At 45.4% G+C, this 20,590-nt stretch overlaps 1 protein-coding gene across 8 annotated transcripts in view; it reads right to left on the reverse strand.

The window, feature by feature from the left end:
• The window catches only part of Ulk4 (unc-51 like kinase 4), a 330,250-nt gene that overhangs the window by 276,820 nt on the left and 32,840 nt on the right, over window positions 1–20,590 (reverse strand). For all 8 annotated transcript variants that reach the window (XM_063260957.1, XM_013160183.3, XM_063260958.1 and 5 more), the window contains exon 17: window positions 18,485–18,563. In XM_063260957.1, the coding sequence (XP_063117027.1) occupies window positions 18,485–18,563 (79 nt within the window). The remainder of the gene's footprint in view (window positions 1–18,484; window positions 18,564–20,590) is intronic.

A 20,590-nucleotide genomic window follows, 5' to 3' on the forward strand; every position in this document is an offset into this window, starting at 1 on the left:
AGCAAAGATGGCCCACCACTGGCAAGTCTCTGTGGATGCTGAACCTCCAATCAATTCACTGAGGCCTTGTAAGACCCAGTTTTGAGAAGGGCCCAGGAAAGTATCCGGGAGTGAGTCTAAACTAGAGCGAAGCCACAAGAGTCACACTCCCTGAATGGCAGCAAACAGATGCCGCAGGAAGCCTGTGACGACCTCCACTGCAGAAGTGCAGCACAGATCCGTGCGTGCCACCCCTCCATGACAACCATTCCCCAGCTGAAAAGCAGCCCTGCTTGCTGCTGGGCTCTGGCTGAAACTCAGCGGGGGACCCTGAAATCCTGCAGAACCCCACCTTCCCGGGTCGGATGGGCCATTTCACAAGACTGGCCATGTGCAGCAAACTTCCTTGAAAAACTGAAATAGTCCCACAGACCAAGCCCAGTTAAGTCCCTCAAGGTGCACAGGTGGCTGAGAAGCCACACCATACGTCCCCTTACTGCCCCCCCACCCACCCACATACGCAGCGCAGCTGCCACAGGCCACACCAGGATGGCTGAAGTCCTGGCATCTCTCTTCTCCCAGGAGAAAGCGAGGCCCTTTCATTCACACGTGGATCTGCATGTGATGTCAGCGTCTCGGACAGGGGCCCAGCAAGACAAGGCTGAAGGGGACGGTGGATGTACAGAAAGGTCCCTGTGGTCACTAGAGAGTGAGAGATCTGGGCATGGACCTGCACCCTGGCCTGCGGGCCGTAGTTCATAGGCTGCCAGCAGGTCAAAAACACAGAAAGAACAACTTTAAAACAGTGCTTTAAAACCGTGTTGTGGAAAGAGGAACAGAGAGCCTGAAAGGTGCACATCTTGTAAGAAGTCATTCACAGGCACACACGCAAAGGCCCCAGAGGGCTGCAGGGTCAGCTGGAGAACTGGGACCACAGAGACACTGTTCTCAGGGAGCTGGGGCACAGCGAAGGCGCAAGGAAGTCCAGAAGTCAAACTCAAGCGCAACGGGGCAGCTGCCACCACACCCAACCAGCCACAACCAGAAGCCACCCTGAGCCCTGACGGGGGTCTCTCCTGGAGGGCCTGGTACCACCCCGGCAGGTTAATCACCCTGGAACCTCTGGTCACGCAGGGGACAGCATTTCATCTTCATGGGCAGAGACCTATTCTGGGTGTGGCTTCTGCCCATGCCACCATCACTGTGACTGCCTTTTGGTCAGCCTCCATCTGGTGGCTTTCTTGGTGGCTAGATCACAGTACCTACCACTCCCAGCTCAGAGCAGGAGAGGTTTCATGGGGCTCAGGGATGGGCAGTCTCGGTGGGGTCCAGCAAAAAAGAACTGCTCTCTTATGGAAGCCAGGAAGCGGAGAGGAAGGGGAAAAAAGGGAGGGAGATGCACCTCCCAGGTTACACCCAGGGAACCCTCTTCCCACCAGGCTCCTGCCCATGATATCACCCCCTTGGCCCAATCCCCTTCCACAGCTCCATCTTCATGTAGGAGGCTATGGCGGGGAGACCTTGAAATATACCACAACAGCCTCCCACACAGGAGGTTCCATGGGTTCCAGGGCCCACCTCCACCCCCGCTCTGCTCTGGGCCCATCAGTAGCACAGCTCCACCGCCAGCCCCCGTATACTACCCCACTGTGGCTCATCAGCCCTTGTGGAAACAACCCAGCATTATCTCATCTGACTGGACACCTGTTGGGCACTGACTCTCCACTCCCCTCGGGAAAGGCTATTTTCTCTATGACTTGTGGAATCAACACTGGAAATGACAGCGTCCACCTGACACCTGGCCAGGGTGACTGTGCTGCATACGCAGACTGACCAGAGAGAAGGGCATCAGCATTCATCTGCAGCCTGTGAAGCCCTCCAAACTGCTGATTTTATCCTTTCAGCTAATTTCACTCAAATCAAATTTTAACACACAACAGGAACAAACTTCAGGAATCACCAGGGATGACCCTTTATCCATGTGTCAGGGCAACAGTAGACGGTGGCTTCCAATCTCCCGCTCCCGGGTCCTGAGCAGCGCTCCAGGGCACCAGCAGCCGGGGCAACCCTGGGGGTCACACAGTCTGCTGAGAGCCCCAGTCTGCAGTTCACCATAGCACCGTAAGAACAGGCGACCTTCCCCAACACAGGTGTGAGGACCAGGCACACAGCTGCCACACCAGGAAGAGACTGGGACCCTGTCCTCCTGGCAAATTGCCCTCTGGTTACATAGGGAGGAAACGCAGGCCCCAGCGGCCTGGAACAGCGCCCTCTGGTGACCATGGCAGAAACTGGCAGCACCGGGGGCGGCAGGGAGGGCTGCAGGGGACAGTGGCCAGGGCAGGAGCAGCACCCAACATGAGCCTCCACTGGGCTGCACAAGAACCGTGCTGACCAAGAGTTACAAAGCACCTGTGCGCTGAGCACACAAATGTTTCCTGAGGCAGTAGGCGTTCAGGCGCTCAGCACACAAAAGCCTCCTGAGGCGTTGCCTTTGTCCTAGTATTAAAAGTGGGTCTCACGGCCTGGGGATTTAGCTCAGCGGCTTAAGCACCTGCCTTTCAAGCTTGTGGTTGTGAGTTTGATCCCCAGTACCAATAAAAATAAAAATGGGTCTTTTAGAAACTATAATAATGTAAAAGTTAAAGCACAAAGTCTATGCCACCAACGCTATAATGTTGGGGTTGTTACTTACTACTAGGCGCTTCTTAGCACATCCTTAAAAGCTGCCCCTCCCAGACTTGAAACATGGGAGAATGAAATGAAAAACTTCTTAAAAATAGCAAAGAAACAAACAGCAATAATACAAAGACAAGAAGATGATAAGAGGATCCATAACTTAAGGATTAAGAACATAAAAGAAGAAGTAGGGACACAAACAAGTGAACTACAAAAGCTACTCACAGAAATAATCCAGGAGAATTTTCCTAATTTAGCAAAAGGTAAAGATACTCAGATGTATGAGGCATACAGGACCCCAGCTACCTACAACCCTAACAGAGAAACACCCAGGCATATAATAATAAAAATTCCAGAAATTGAATACAAGAACAGAATATTAAAAGCTGTAAGAGACAAGAAACAGATCACTTACAAGGGAATACCCATCAGAATTACAGCAGATTTCTCTTCACAAACCATCAAATCACGAAGAGCATGGGGAGAAATAATTCAAGCTTTGAAAGATAATAATCTCCAGCCAAGATTGAGATATCCTGCACAACTGTCCCTGGAAATTGATGGAAAAACGAGGTGCTTCCAGGATAAAGAGGAACTGGGGGAATTTGCAACCACCAATTCAACCCTACAGAAAGTATTGCAGGATATTCTAAAAAAAGAAAAATACAAAGAACCCAGAAATAGTGGCGGGGAGGCCACAACGAATGGAGCAGAGAACAAAATGAAGAAGACAAACTGACAGCTACTGACAGAAAAAGAGCTCAACAGAAATGAGACAGAGAAGATTGGATGATAGGAACAGCTTTTTTTTGGAGAAAATGACATCTTAATAGGTAATGCTGATTTAGTACCATCTTGTTTTGAAGTCTCATCTAGCTTTTGTTCTTCTGTCTCCAATGGTCTAAACAGGTTGTATCTTATTGGATTTTGTTATGTACGATAGTATAAGCAAAAACCTTTTAAAGACAAGGAGATTATACAGAGACCATTGTTCATTTTCTGTTAGTCGATTCTAAATACTCTATAATGCTGTCATTTTCTTAAATGGTTTTACATTGTTTTGATATACTTAATGCTACAGTATATGAAGTTGTACTCAAGGACTTCAGGGAGGGAGTCAATATGGTAACTATTTTTGGGTCAGGATTATCTGGTGGTGAAACACTATTCTGCTTAAATGGTTATGTTTTGATCTGCCCTGTTTCGCTGTTATGCCCTCTTTTTTCTCAATCTCCACTCCATTATTTACTTTTTTATTTTTATCCATTTAATTAAAGGGAAAAATATAGCAGGATATAATATAGTAACCCACTTTGACTTTCTATTATCTCGATTTGAAGCCCTGTATTACTCTCACCATCTTGTTTTTGACTGAGGTTCCTCTATTCTGTTTTGCTGGATAGTATCAGGTTCGAAAGTTTAGGCATCAGCTGAGAAGATAATGAGATTCATTATAACGCCCATTCTCGTTGACTTTTATCTACTTTTGAAGACCTACAATGTCTCCAATGTTTTGGTTTTGTCGGTTTTGTTCTTTACGGTTTTGTTCAATTGTATTACAACTAATGATATAGGCAATTCTATTAGAAATAGCGGGAGGCATTATGGTAACCATAGTTGATCACCTTGTATTATGTTTTTATATTATCTATTATGTCCACCCTTTTGACTTGACCGATTCTGTTCTGTTATGTCACATTTGGTTTTACTCTATTCCAAAAAAGCAATAAGAACCGTGGGAGCAATGAAACCCAAAATGTGTAATAGTCACTGTACAAAAGAGAGGAAAAGAAAGTGCTCTAAACTATATAACTGCATGTATATTTAAATGTAAAAGATAGAAAATGATATCACAGAGTTTTATTGGATCATTGAACAGAACTGTTTGCAGTATCATTGTTGGAATGTCCACTCTACAAGCTTTAATTTTGTGACTTGAACAATTATTTCTAAGATGGCAATATGTAATCCATTAACTAGTGATTTCCTACTGCGCATTTTTTTCTTCTGTAAATCTGTATAACTTGTACCCCTTCACTGTTTTTTTTTCTTTCTTTTCTTTTCTCCTTAAATAAAAATTTAAAAAAAAAAAAAAAAAAAAAAAGCTGCCCCTCCAGCATGTTGGAACTTAGGACACTGGGAAGCAAGCACCTCCCCTCCCTGGTAAGCTGCAGCAGTGTGGCAGACTGCAGCCCTTCCAGGGGGAGAACCAGCAGTGTCTCCTGAGATCTGCGCCATGTTGGAACTTAGGATGCTGGGAAGCCAGGCAAGCACCTTCCCTCCCTGGTAAGTGGCTGAGGTGTGGCAGACTGCGGCCCTTCCAGGGGGAGAACCCCAGTGTCTTCTGAGATCCACACCATGTTGGAACTTACAAAGCTGGGAAACCAAGCAACCAGCCTGCCTCCCTGCTAAGCAATAGTGAACCTACTGGTGCACGGCCTAGAGTCAAACATCCCACTTTCCCTACCCCTATGGGAACCAGAAATCTGAGCATCTCCTAGGAGGATGACCATAGCAAATAAGGAGGATTTCCTTATACTATCTCTTTGAAGGCAAATATTTTTATTACTGTTTTGCTCTTTCTGATTAATAGTACTGCTCTATTCAATATTCTGTTTTGATAAGTTCTATAATGTTCTGTATTTCATTGTATTTTGATATACATGATTGAAAGAACAACTACTGTACAGATAACAAAATATACTGTGATATCTATTACTGTTATCCCAGTAACCTGCTATGAAGTTCTGTACCAATTTCACTGTACGTTGTTAGTTGGCTTTATTCTGTCTTGTTCTGTTGTATTTTACTACTTTCAAAATAAAATTAAACAAAAAAAAAAGCTGCCCCTCCAGCTGCCTTTAGACAGTAGAGATATTACTGGGGCTTTTTTTATACTTTATTTTTCTGCTTCAGGGATCGGCTCTGATTAGCTATGTTCTGCACAGTTCTTTCCATCACCAACTCACTTTCCACGTTTCTTTCATCTAATAGAAAATTAAATGTGACGGTTTGCTGGGTTCCCAAGGATTACCAAATTACACTGCGTCCAAACATAGAGGCCTCCTAACTGCGGCTGTGAAAACACAGTACAGGTATACTCACAGCCCAGGTGAATGAGCCACAACATCAGTCACAGCAGAAAACTCAGGAGGGAAAGGTTGTTCTATGAGATGTCATAAAATTAAATGAATACCATTATCTTCATAAGAAATGAGGAAGCTGCTTTCTAAAAATTATTTGATGAGATTTTAATTTTATGCAAAAGTGATTCAAATGATAGGCACTCTCACGCTGTGGCTTAATATAACACAAACTGAGATTCACCTCATTCTACACTAAAATGTGATGATTTTCAACTCTTGTTTATCACTTTTCACAAATTTGTCCCTCACGCTGTCTAAAAAGAAACAGAGAAACTGAAATTTAGATTGGTGTTGAAATTAAAATTTATGGGCTAATTTAGCAGAAACTGACATTTTTACATAATTGGGTCTTTTCATCTAACAACTGGGACATCTCTCCATTTATTTTCATCCTTTTGTATTTTTTCTTTTTCACTTTGGCTTGGTGAAATATAACTGACAAAACTACATATTTGTAAAAGACGGAAACAAAAAAGAAGTCCATTTAGCACAGAACTGTAGGGACAAATTCAGTGCATTAATGCAGTGGAGGATTATAAACCATCTCTGCTCAGAGCCACAGACAACCAGGAGTGCTCGCACCCGGTGTCTGATATAGAACCCGACATTTCCTGGCCCATGCGCCATGGCCTGAGACCCAGAGGCCAGCAGTGCTGCAGCAGGCGCCCAACACCGTGCAGGGCTGCGTCAGCACAGCAAAGGAGGGAAGACGATGACAGAAAGCCAGACTTCACCTGCAGCCGCACAAGGAAGCTGTTCTGGACACGCACGCGATTTCACAGACCACCGTCACCAAGAAAAGCCTTCTACTGCAGGCGTAGGGCAGGTGGCCTTCTCAGAAAGCTGGCTGACCCATCTCTACACGTTCTGGCCCAGCATTCCCGCCAGGCTTAGTCTGGGGCTCTGCCACCCGAATGCTGCTCCCCTCATTCTTGTGACGGCCTGAGCGTAGACGATGCTCTGTCCTTCTGACCACAGACAATGGAGACCACAGCCTGACTGCCAGCTGGCACAGAGATTTACGTTTCAGGAACTACCCAGCACTGTGTCCTTCACTACAAAAAAAAAGATCTAACCCCATAAATGTCAAAGCATCTCTTTACTGCAGGGGTCATGTGGCAGCTAAAGTGACAGTACAAGCAGAAGGGCCCGTGGGACAGAGACACTGGCAGTGCCACTGTAATCAAATGATCAAAGTGTGACTCACAGGGGGACCCGACGCCCGCGCCCTGATGTGCCAGAGAAGAAGCACCAGCATCACCTGCCACATGGTCTCCCAAGACACTTTATTGGGATCCAGTCAGGGTTTCCAGACCTACTTGGTGGCTTACAGGAAATTTAAGAACTAAAAGAACAAATTGAATGATATAAAGAAAAAAACCAACAAACCCAGAATGTGCAACATTCTGCAAGACAAAAGGCCAGATGCGCCACAAAATCACTGCCACGAGGTGACAGGTTGGAGAAGACTCTAGAAGAAACATTAGCACAGAGACCCCAATGGCTCACTGTGAAAGCACAAGCCAAGTTGGCTTTCTTCTGAAAATGCAAGAGTGGCTTAATTTTAGGAATACCAACACTATATAACCATGTCCCCAAATAGCGTGTAACCAAATTTTGAAACCAAATTGTTGAAAATAAAGTAAAAACTGGTAAATCTGGATTTCACATGATCTGACAACAGCAAATGTTAATGAGAACAGACAGCACAGAAATCCTCCCACAGGTCAAGGGATTTTAACTTTATACAAGCTTCCTGGAAACAGTCCAGACTGCCCCCGACCTGAACATCCGTCTGCACACCAAGGCTGGCTCAGAGGTCTGCCCCACACATCCCCCAAAAGGGTCCACCCTACAGGGTCTGAGACCTGCATGGGCCAACCAGAGCAGGAGCCAGCTCTTCAGCACTAGTGATGCAGTGTGTGTGTGTAACAAAGATGAACTACTAGCACCTGCAACTGACAAGCATTCACATGTGTAACACAGTCAAAGAGCACAGCCGCCAGGCACAAATGCCTTTTTACTTAACACAACTCAGGCACCAAGCTACAGTGGTTAACTTCCTCAGAGGCAAAGGTGAGTCCTGATCAGAAAGGGCATGGGTGGGTCAGGGGCTCCTGGTCTGCCAGTCACACACTGGTCACCCCACCTGTGTGTGTTGGGGCCAGACACCGGGGGCCGAATCCAGGGCCTTCCCAACTAGACTGCACACCCACTCTTTTATTTTTTATTGACCCGCAGATTGGCACTGTTTCATAACTTTTTCACTGGCTAATATGTCTATAACATGTAATCACTCCATAAAAAAGAATTACAATTTTTAAACAAAAGGAAAACACAGAGCAAGCTCTAAGACTACATGGTTAAATCAAAGTAAAAACAGATATAACTAAGCGTCTCATACTGGTGACAGAAATATGAAGAACTCCTCTAATTGACTTTTAGATTCAGTTTTCTGACTGTACATATTATCACTGATTATATCTCAAGGCCAAAAACAGACAAAATTTCTTAAAATGCACTGAAGAATTTGTTGTTCACAATATTTGGTTTTTTAAAAAAAACGAACTATTATAAATGATGGAGGTTTTCCCCTAAAGTACTATATATGTTAAAGTAGCCAGACACAGTGGCATTTGCCTATAATCCTAGAACTCTAGGAGGCTGAGGCAGGAGGACTACAAATTTGAGCCCCATCTGGGCCACTTAGTGACTTAGCAAGACCTATTCTTAATATAAAAGCATTTTTTAAAATGGCTGGAGATGTTGTTCAGTGTAAAGGCCTTGGGTTTAACCTCCAGCACTGCAAAAAATAGTAACAGTAACAATAATAATTTAAAGTCATTAATAGCGAAGACTTTTGGCTTATGTCAAGAAAAATGTAAACTTCAAAAGGATTTTTTAAAAAAAAACACTAAATTTAAATTTGAAGTGGAAGTACCAGTATAAATTTAGAATTTTTCTCTGCCTTAGAAATGCTTCCTGACTCTGACCTCTGGAAATTTCTAGAACAACAATCCTGGTAGCAGTGGGCAGCCCTACCTTGCTGTGTTCTTCAAATGCTAATCTAGCACTTGAAGGGAAAAGGAAGGCGCCTCCTAGAGGTGGTTTCAGAACAAGGAGCTGGCTATCCGTGTTCAGGCCTGCAGAGCCCTCCTCCCAGAAGGCAGCCAACTGTCTGCACAGAGGGAGGGGTATGTCAAAGGGACAGCGGGCACCTCAGAGGACTCCTGGTAGATAAGCACGGGCCACCAAGGCACCGAGACAACCAGTGACCACAGGTTTAAATAGACAAATAGACAACACACAAACCCCTACACTGTTAAGACAGAAAAATCATGGCTCATTTATGGTGATTACTGAGACCCAGGGAAACGTTATTCTGAAAACCGGACTACCAGAGGGAAACAAGGATTCATCCTGCCTTGCTCAACAATCGCAAAATAATGAGACAGCTGATCAGGAAAAGCTCCCCTGTGAGAAAAGCGGTCAAGTATCTACGGAAAAGGCATTGTTAAATGAGAAAATTACCACTTACAGCCCAAAAGGATTAATCTAATGATAATCGACTGTCACTAAACCTACTAAATAAAAGTCTGACGGGAATATTTATCAGACTGCCAATGTCTGAAACTAATGATCAATCTTAACTCCACTCAGTGACATGACCAGATATCTGTGCCTCTCCCCAGAAGCCAGAGGAACTACACAGCACCCCCATGCACAACTACCACCCCCACCTAAGCCCCGAAGGGGAGCTCAAATCAAACCGAGGTCTTATGTGGCCAGCACATTACAGGCAATGCAGGTCATGAGGACTACGTCTGGTGATGCCGGAATAGCACAGTGAAGCTCTTCACATTCCAATTGGGCTAAGATAGAGAACAATTTGTCCTGTGGCACTGATCACCTTCCCATCATTATGACAAAACACCCAACACCCACAACACAGAGGAGGAGAGGTCTACTTTGGCTTAAGATTTTGGAGGGTTTGGTCCATGGTTACTGGTTTCCAAGGCAGAAACAGTATTGCAGAAGGGCCTGTGACAGCTGCCCAACCAAAAGCATCCAGGAAGGAGAGAGAAAGGGAAGAGTCAGAGAAAAGAATGTCCCTCACAGGTCACACACACTCCCAGTAACCTGCCCCCAACCAGGCCCCACCTCCTGTCAGCTGTGAATTCACCCATGGATTAATATGTAGAACGCCCCATTATCCAACTGTCCTCCAAAATCCCACCTCTGAAACATGAGACAGTGGGGGACAGTCCATCCATTACAACTTGTATCCAATATCCCCAAGGCCTCATGCCCTCTTAGGGAGGATTTTCAGAGATGGCTGGATCTAGAGTGTGTGATGCTAGGATTAAGCATGTTCCATACCTAAATGGGTTTAGCACAGTTCTGGGTGTGGACAATGGAAGCCCCTCCCTGAGTATGGGGGGCACAGTTAATGTGTAGCTTGATGGAATAAAAAGGGAGAAAGGGCAGGCTGGCAGCTGCTGCTGCTGCTGACTGCTCTCTGCTCACCACACCACAGACTGTTTCTCCTCTGCCATGCTGCCCTGCTTTAGAACCAGCCAACTATGGAACAAAACCACTACAAACTGTGAGCTGAAATTAACCTTTCCTCTTTTAACTTGTAGGTGTTGAGTATTTTGTCTCAGCAATGAGAAAAGTAACTAAGACAGCCCCTGACCTCCAAATCACTCATGTCCTTCTCACTGCAAAAAAAAATTTAGTCCATCCCTATAAATTGCTAAAGCCTTAACAATTCCAGAATTATTTAATAGTTCAAGTCCCAAGTCTCCTCTGAGATTCAAGGCAAACTCTTAACTGTAAAGGCAAACTCTTAACTGCAAAAATCAAAATGAAAGTTAAATATTGCTAACATAAAATGTCCCAGGGTAAATATTTCTACTGCATTAGAGGGGGATAGGAGAATAGAAGGGACTGTCATGGTTTATGAAGGTGGCCCCCAGGCCTCATGTGTTTGTATTGTGCATTTGTGATTGGTTCATCGTCTAGCGCTTGAATTGATGGTGTCAGTGCCACATCCACCTAGGGGTGGAGCCAGCATACAATGTAATGGCAAGAAGAAAAGTGTGTGTCTCTCTCCCTTGCCGGTTTCCACCTTGCTGTTTGCAGCTGCCATGAACTGCAGCCCCGCCATGCCACCCTGCCTTAGAGCCAACTGAGTATGGACTGAAACCTCCAAAAACTGTAAAAAATGAACTTTTCCTTTCCAAACTTGGTGCATCAGGTATTTTGTCTCAGCAACAAGTAAAAAATAACTAATACAGGAACCAAACCAAAGCAAGAAGAAAAACTACCAGGCCAAATGTTAAGATTCCTATAGCTCCATGTCTAGCACTGGAGGCAGGCTGGGGAGTTATGGAAGCTCCTAAGGGCTTGAGCAGTCCCATCCTCCCAGCCTCTCTCTTGGACTGGTTCTGCTCAGTGCCTGCACGTTTCTGGCATCACCAATTCCTCTGGGTCCCCATAGCACATGTACGTTCACCTTCACTCTTACAACCTCACATACCAAGGACATACTTGTCTGGTCTCCCAAGCTTCCTTTGAAAACCAGGCTGGACACCTCCATGGCCTAACAACTCTTGCACTCTGAAGATGACTCTGACTCTGCTGCCAGCTCAAGAAGTACCTTGGCCCCCGGGTCCATCGCTAAAGTGGCCTCCAAAAGCCTAGATGGCTAAACTCAGGGACGGGCTTTCCTAGGTAAGTGAGTGAGCATGGAGCCCTGAGGCTCCTTTCTCAAACCAAAGTCTTTTAAGGGAGTTTGCCTTTTTATAAGCTGAGCATGTAAAGATGAGGTCTGGCTAATTCCTGAGATTCCCTCAAGGGATTGTGTGTGTGTGTGTGTGTGTGTGTGTGTGTGTGCCAATACAAAGTGTTTAATTTCTTTTTAAAGATATCAATATTTTTAGCAACATATTCTTCTTGCCCCCAACTTTAGAGGCACTCTGAAGCCAAGCTGCAAAATTTTTATATTTCAGCTCTAGTTTTTTTGTTCCTGTTTTTTATTATAAATCTAGCTGAAAGCAACCAGCAGTGTCCTTACCAAAGCATGAACATTGGGCTGCCTTCAAATTTCCTCCACCAGATTAACTAGTTTTCCATCTCTAAATTTAGCCTCATACAAAGTCTTAGAACATAGATAAAAAGAAAAGTTACAGGCCAGGGATACAGCTCAGCAATACAGTGTCTGCCTGGCAAACATGAGGTCGTAAGTTTGGGTCCTAAAACCAAAAAAGAAAAAGAAAAGTTACTTGCCACAATGGGCCTCTGGCCCATTTCCCAACACAACCCCTGTTCCTAACTAAAATCTCTTGTATCTGGCCTTCATTATCCACATTCTTATCAGCATTTTGATCTTCAGAGTCCTGACAAAAACCGCCAACCAAGCTCTGCTTATAACATTCTAGAGCTTCTCTAGCCTACATTAACAAACTCCTCTCAGGAAACAGTTCCAAAGCTCTGAACCACATGGTCAGATACAGTCACAGCAACCACCTCACTCTTGGTATCCATTTTCTGTATTAGTCACCTTTTCATCTCTAAGACAAAATATCCAACAGCCACAACTTAAAACAAGAGAATGTGAGGCACTAAACAACCATAGAGAATCGGCTGTTCCTCCATTCAGCATTACATTACAGTCAAGACTTTGATCAAAAATGAACCATTCCAGAAACCCACAGCAAAACAAGTGTCTTGGCTATTTTTCTCTCATATCTGAGACAAAATACCCAACACCCAAAGTAAGGAAAGATAGCTTTATTTGGCTCACATTTTGTGGAGTTTTCAGTCCGTAATCAGCTGGCTCAGCACTTTTGGGCATGAAAAGTGAGTTCTGTACTTTTAACATCCTTTCCACACCTATGAATTCTGCAATCACAATGTTTATTATCCACTGGGAGTGAGACTACTAGAGAAATAAGATTAATAATTTATGGATAAGACTTCCAGGAGAACATGGCGGACAGATAACAGATGCTACGGAGGCTCTCTGAAAGGCTTGGTTCAGAAGTCAGGAAGGGTGCGGAGTAAGGGGACATAAGCAGGTAGAGATATGCTCTGCTGACTCAGGAAAGAACTGGGCTGAGAGAAACCAACTTGGATTGCAGTCCTGGTGCTAAAGCAGGAACAGAAAAGCCTCAGTGTGGAGGCTGGACCCCGCGCCATTGGAAGCCGCGATTTGGGTTTCCCACCACGCGGCGCCTGGCTGGCTCTACATTGGCTCGGCAAGGACAGAGACGCGCGGAAGCTCTGAGAACGGCAATCTGCAAACGGAGTCGAAAACAGGACGGGCAGGGAGGTGTGCACTGACTTGTGGTGAGGTGAGTGAGAGAAACTGACACTCTACCACAGTTTGACTCCAGCGGAGGACTTTCTGGGCTCGGGCAGTCCTGTGGGAGCAGGGCGCGATGGCGACTCCAGCCACACATCCCCCTCTCGGGCGGGATTGGTGAAAAGTGCCTGGCCTGCGTGACGCTGCTGCGGACTCGGTAGGCTGGCCCAACCCAGATCCCAGAGCCTGACGGTGGCCCGGAGGGGCGACCCCCTCGTAGGCTGCCTAGTCCGTAACTCCCTGGTGCGCTGCGGTGGGCGGGAACACCTAGCCAGTGAAATTCGATCAGGCTGTGGCTGACAGGCAGGGAAGCTGGGCCTCCTATGTAAGCTTGCATATATAAGGAACTGAGAATAGGGGAAAGGCAGCAACAAGAAAGGCTCCTCGGCCCCCAATTCTGAGAAACAGGCAATAGCGGACACTGCACCAATAGACATAAAGCGCCATATAGAGAGCCTCATAGACCAATTCAGGAATGAAGTTATCAATGACCTGAAGCTAGAAGTATGCAGAATAGTTAGAGAAATGCTAAGCACCACCCAAGAAAAAACAGATGGTGGAATGGAAGAACAGAAAAAGAGGGGAGAATTGTTTGATGGAGAAAACAGAGAAAGCATAGAATACGTGAAGCAGGTTCAAAGGGACTACCAAGATACTAAGAAGTCTATCGAAGACTGGCATAACAGCTTGAAAGAAACTAAGGACAGACTATCTGAACTGGAGGGCAGACTTGTAATATGGGAGAATGAAATGAAAAACTTCTTAAAAATAACAAAGAAACAGACAGCAATAATACAAAGACAAGAAGATGATAAGAGGATCCATAACTTAAGGATTAAGAACATAAAAGAAGAAGTAGGGACACAAACAAGTGAACTACAAAAGCTACTCACAAAAATAATCCAGGAGAATTTTCCTAATTTAGCAAAAGGTAAAGACACTCAGATGTATGAGGCATACAGGACCCCAGCTACCTACAACCCAAACAGAGCAACACCCAGGCATATAATAATAAAAATTCCAGAAATTCAATACAAGAACAGAATATTGAAAGCTGTCAGAGACAAGAAACAGACCACTTACAAGGGAACACCCATCAGAATTACAGCAGATTTCTCTGCACAAACCATCAAATCACGAAGAGCGTGGGGGGAAATAATTCAAGCTTTGAAAGATAATAATCTCCAGCCAAGATTGAGATATCCTGCACAACTGTCCCTGGAAATTGATGGAAAAACAAGGTGCTTCCAGGATAAAGAGGAACTGGGGGAATTTGCAACCACCAATTCAACTCTACAGAGAGTTTTGCAGGATATTCTAAAAAAAGAAAAATACAAAGAATCCAGAAATAGTGGCGGGGAGGCCACAACGAATGGAGCAGAGAACAAAATGAAGAAGACAAACTGATAGCTACTGACAGAAAAAGAGCTCAACAGAAATGAGGCAGAGAAGACTGGGTGATAGGAACAGCTAATTTGGAGAAAATGACATCTTAATAGGTAATACTGATTTAGTATCATCTTGTTTTAAAGTCTCATCTAGCTTTTGTTCTTCTGTCTCCAATGGTCTAAATAGGTTGTATCTTATTGGATTTTATTATGGACGATAGTATAAGCAAAAACCCTTTAAAGACAAGGAGATTATACAGAAACCATTGTTCATTTTCTGTTAGTCGATTCTAAATACTCTGTAATGCTGTCATTCTCTTAAATGGTTTTACATTGTTTTGATATACTTAATGCTACAGTATACGAAGTTGTACTCAAGGATTTCAAGGAAAGAGACAATATGGTAACTACTTTTAGGTCAGGATTATCTGGTGGTGAAACATTATTCTGCTTAAATGGTTATGTTTTGATCTGCACTGTTTCGCTGTTATGCCCTCTTTTATCTCAATCTCCACTCCATTATTTACTTTTTTATTTTTATCCTTTTAATTAAAGGAAAAAAAATAGCAGGATATATTATAGTAACCCACTTTGACTTTCCATTATCTCAATTTAAAGCCCTGTATTACTCTCACCATCTTGTTTTTGACTGATGTTCCCCTATTCTGTTTTGCTGGATAGTATCAGGTTCGAAAGTTTAGGCATCAGCTGTGAAGATAATGAGATTCATTATAACACCCATTCTCGTTGACTTTTATCTACTTTTGAAGACCTATAATGTCTCCAATGCTTTGGTTTTGTCGGTTTTATTCTTTACTGTTTTGTTCAATCGTATTATAACTAATGATATAGGCAATTCTATTAGAGATAGTGGGAGGCATTATGGTAACCATTGTTGTTCACCTTGTATTATGTTTTTACATTATCTATTATGTCCACCCTTTTCACTTGACTGAGTCTGTTCTGTTATGTCACATTTGGCTCTACTCTCTTCCAAAAAAGTAATAAGAACCGTGGGAGCAATGAAACCCAAAATGTGTAATAGTCATTGTACAAAAGAGAGGAAAAGAAAGTGCTCTAAACTATATAACTGCATGTATATTTAAGTATATAAGATAGGAAATGATATCACAGAGTTTTATTGGATCATTGAACAGAACTGTTTGCAGTATCATTGTTGGAATGTCCACTTTACAAGCTTTAATTTTGTGACTTGAACAATTATTTCTAAGATGACAATATGTAATCCATTAACTAGTGATTTCCTACTGTTTATTTTTTTTCTGTAAATCTGTATAACTTGTACCCTTTCTCTGCTTTTTTTTTCTATTCTCCTTAAATAAAAATTAAAAAAATAATAATTTATGGATAAATCATCTACAAACATCCAGCTGCGAGCTTTGCACAAACGTGGACTCACGAGCTCAGGACCTCAGAGTGGCTGGTAGCCTCCGAGGGGTTCCCGTGTCCTCTGCAGTCACACACAAGATGCTGAGTCTGTTACTGCAGAGCAGAGTCCTGGCTTTCACTGACCTCATTAACCTCAAATAGTGACAGTCGTCAACAGATAGAGCCAGTGTGTTAGCAGAAACTCTCAAAACAAGAAAAAGATGAACCAGCACCATATCCTTGCTAAGCCCTCCAAGAAATGCAGAAGCTGAACAAACTGTCAAATTTGGACAGCTTTTCTTCAGTGCCTGAGCGACCTCTGGTGGTTTAAACTGTCACTGGCAACTACTCAAAACAATTGCTAACCAGATGTCCAAGGGCCAGGCTGTGTTCAAGTGAGCGTGGCCTAGGTTCCATCCCCAGCACACAAACAAAAGAAAACAACAAAAATAAAATAATAACGGCATCACCAAGGGGCACCTGGACCAACTTCACCTTCTGCAAACTCCCCATTATCCTGCATTCAGCTTACTAAGGAGTTTGCTTACCTCAAAACCATTCACCGGATGGCTGAATTACACTTGTGCTTTTTAATGGAAGGGGAATGATTTTCCCCATATGTTTCCATTTCCAATTAACAAGCATCAGCGAATTCCCAGGCAGGAATGGAAGACCTGGGCACCTCAAGAGCAGGCACCCACCATATCTCTCTGCAGACAGAAACAGGAGGGTGGGGAAGATGGGACAATGAGGACACCACATGCCTGGTCTCTAGAGGGCAGCATAGCTGAGAGCACAGCCATGGTGCAGTCCAGGCTGTGGGCGTCACCCCAGAGGTGCTCACAGCACCAGAAGTACTGTGCATGGGGCGGGGTGACATAAGTGGGTCATCTGGGGCAAGTGACCGTCCAGCTTGCTGCACACCTTGTGATTCCCTGACCAGGGAAGCCCTGCACACAGGAAGTCTTCTCCAGGCTGTGCCACAAGGTGCCTCTCATTTCCAGATCCTCCACGACTCCCACCTGCACACATCTCACCCCATGGTGTCAGCTGAAGGGGAGTTGACCTCATGCAAGTACCACCCCAGACCCCATGCATTTCTGAACATGCCAGCCTCCCAGGAAGTGTCCCCTGACATGAGAACAGGCGTGTGGATATGAGGTCCCCAGGCCCGGTGCCCAGTACTACAACTCAGTGTCTCAATGCTGCTCAGGGCTCACTCATTCTATACCCACTCCTAGGCACACCGGTCACAGGGCACAAGGTGCTGGACACAGCCTCCAGGACCTCCACACTGTTCTACTGGACATCTGTGCCCACATGTGGCCCCCGCCGGCAGCAGACATGTCCTCCTGGCCAAGAGCACTGCTAGGCTCTACTGGATTTTGTTCTGATTTGCATTTCCATGGTGACTCAGCATTTCTATTACTGAACATTAAATTTATCCTGGCCAGGCTTCTTGGGAATGAAAGTCTGCTTTCAAATATGATCATAGCAATTACAAATCTGTCATTGCTCTTCAAATACACCATGAAATACGCATTGTGAATGTACATGTATGTGGGTGTGTGCACATGTGTATGCACTTGTAAGTGTGCACTTTGAACATGTGTGTGTGAGGGTGACAACAACCTGGTTCAGATTCCCACTGTCTCTCAGAGCCACCTCACCCATCTCTGTGACAGACAGCGAGACCCTTATCAAACAGAAGCCGCACTGAAGGTCCTCTGCCCGAGATCCTCCAAGGCACAGGCCTCACTCTGCATGGTCTTCATCCTCACCTCACAGTGCAGGCCACGCGGACCAGCCTGGTAACCTCACTCTTTCATCCCCCAACTCCCTTCCAGCTGTGTATACTATCCAGCTCCAGAGGCACCCACCATTCCCCCACCTCTGGTCCTTTGTTGCTACTGTGCCCTGATTGTGATACTCTACTCCAAGACAGCCCTCACACCTTCAATCCCATTACTGCAGAAAATCAAGGCCCCCCCCCCCCGCCCCAACACCACACTCCAGCTGCAGCTCAGCAAGGGCCATCTTGCCCACAGAAGCCTTGGTATTTCCTTTCCCAGCTCGAGGGACAAAACTCATTACCAATGAAGCGTGACCAACACTGATAGGAAGCAGCACTCCATATTCAAGGACACTCTTGAAGGCTGCAGAAGAGCAGCATTCACTTCACAGGATCCACAATTCCTGTCCACTGCAACCTTCCTGTATCAGAACTTTGAATAAATGACTGATAGGGCACATAGGTGACCATCAGGTGACGAGCATGACCGACAGCTTGGTGTGGATGGCATCAACTTAGGGTGAGACACACTGCAATCACACCTCTGCTGTACCGAGACTGTGGCTCTGCCATAAGGCTTTCACAGCAGCCTGGCACATAGCAGAGCTGCATTGGTGACGTCTCAGATGGCCAGGGCCACAATCAGAAATCATATAAAGGCAGTGAAAGTTATATGTTCCAAATCACAAAGCCAAAAACAATCTCAGTAGCATTCGTAATTGGCAGCGATGAAAGAGATTACCTCGATGACAGGTGTGTTTTCCTGGAGCTCATTCGTATGTGAGGCCAGCAGACCGATCACCCGTGCCACCTTGGCCCGTCTGCAAAGGGAAGGAAAGGACATAGACTCTAAGAATCACATTTGTGCACACAAGAAGCAAAGTGGACTGGCCGGAGTACAGCCCAAGTGCATGGCTGGAGGGGCCCAAGCTCCCCACCACCAGGAAAACAAACACCAGCAGCAAAGTCCTGTGATGCCATCTGTGACACTGACAAAATTGCCATTGCTGTTCAATAGGACAACAGAAAATGAAACTGTGATGGGACCTCAGGCAGAGGGAACAAGCACTGGTCACCACCCGTTCCTCTCCAAGTACAAGGGCATATGCCTAAAGGTCTTGGGGTGTCTGTTAGCAAGACAGTGAATTTCTGTGTGTGCAGGGAATAACTAACCCACGACAGTTAAGTCCGCAGGGAATACGTACACTGTAGAACAAAAAGGTTTACACTAAGACATCTTATGAATGTTGCTTTTCAAATGAATACTAGTTTTATAACACATTCTCTTTGGTATCAGGCAGAAAAGGAAGATGAAAAATTAAGCAAAACTTCTTGTGATTTGAGCAAGTACTTAATGTAGAAAGTTAACTTTAATGAGCTTTCTTCAAAGAAGAAATGCTGGGTTGACCTGAACCACACCACTGCCCAGTGAGGAGCACGTGTCTCCTGGCCCGAGTGGTGCCTGCTGTTTTCCAGCTTCTCAAGCTGCACCTGAGGATGTGCAGAAGGAAACAAGTCAGCCTGGGAGTGCAGCACGGGAAACGCACTGTCCAGGTACCGCTGTGCCACTTCCACCACCACCGGCGGTGCGCAGTGGCTGGCGGGACAGACATACAGGTACTGCCGGTGGTAGAAGTGGCACAGCAGTGCATGGCACGGTCCCGTGGATACTGCCAGTGGTTCAAAACACCTGGAAGTGAGACATACCAACCACAGCCCCATCGTGATGTATTAGAAGCAATTATTTTGGAAAGGATTTGGTGAGACACTAGACTGAGAATATTTTTAAAAGCTTCTTGCTCCTTTGCCGCTGTCTGGTTGGTCCTCACTATCCTCAAGGTACATGTGTGTTAAAAGCCTGGTCCCCAGCCCACGGCCCTCCTGGGAGAGCATGGGACCACCAGGCCGTGAGCAGCTTTCGGGCAACACTCCCACCCTGACACTGGCAGGAGTTGGGTCACAGGGGCTGCCCACGACAGGCACAGCAGGAGAACCAGGTCCTCCTCACTCTCCATCCCCCCTACCCCATGAGATGACCAGGCCTCCACGTGGTCCCACCACAGGACACAGTGCCAGGCCTCCAACACCAGGACTGCAGCTCTCCAGTTTCAAGTGGAAACATCTGTCACAGGGATAGAGAGCTGAGAACACAGCCATCCCATCGCCCAGCCTTGTGACTACAGTCAGGTCACATGTGCCTTGGCGTCCACATGTGCCAGGGGATGGCTGGGCTGCCACCCAGGTCTCCCCATGGATGCTGTGACTAGGACTTGCTAGTGAAGTGAAGACATAAACACAGAGTAGTTCCCTTTGCAATGGGAAGCTCACAACACTCAGGAGACAGTGGACTGGTTTTTTGGGTTTTGTTTTTTTTGGTATGGGGTCTTGACCTAGATCCCCAACCTTCCAAACAAGTGTACAGTGGAGGCTTAAACAAAATGAGTCAAGTGGTAGGACTTTAGGGCTCCTGGAGGGTCAAAACCCTTTAGCTGAGCTCAAGACTCTGAGGACTAAGACAAAGACTTCTCTGGACCGCCCATATTTATTCGATCCAAAACAAAGGGTGGCGAAACTGAGGAAAGCACAGGAAATGAACAGGACCTTGGGAGTCACTTCAAGGATGTCTCCAAGTAATAAATCATGTCAATTTAGGAGAACCGTCTTATCTTCATGAAGACATGGTAGGAGTGAGACTGCAGGAGTAATTCCTGCAGCTGTAGTCTCTATCTACTTAATTAGGGGTGGAGCCAGAATGTCCGAAGCTGTGGCCTTATCTTGCCCTTTGAGGTATCTCTGGCCTTGCAGTCCACTAGAGGCCTTAGCTAGGACCAGTGATTCACAGAGGTTC

Source organism: Cavia porcellus, unplaced genomic scaffold (genome assembly GCF_034190915.1).
Source record: "Cavia porcellus strain 051 isolate PalLab524CR breed Dunkin Hartley unplaced genomic scaffold, mCavPor4.1 scaffold_14, whole genome shotgun sequence".
Taxonomy (NCBI): Eukaryota; Metazoa; Chordata; class Mammalia; order Rodentia; family Caviidae; genus Cavia; species Cavia porcellus.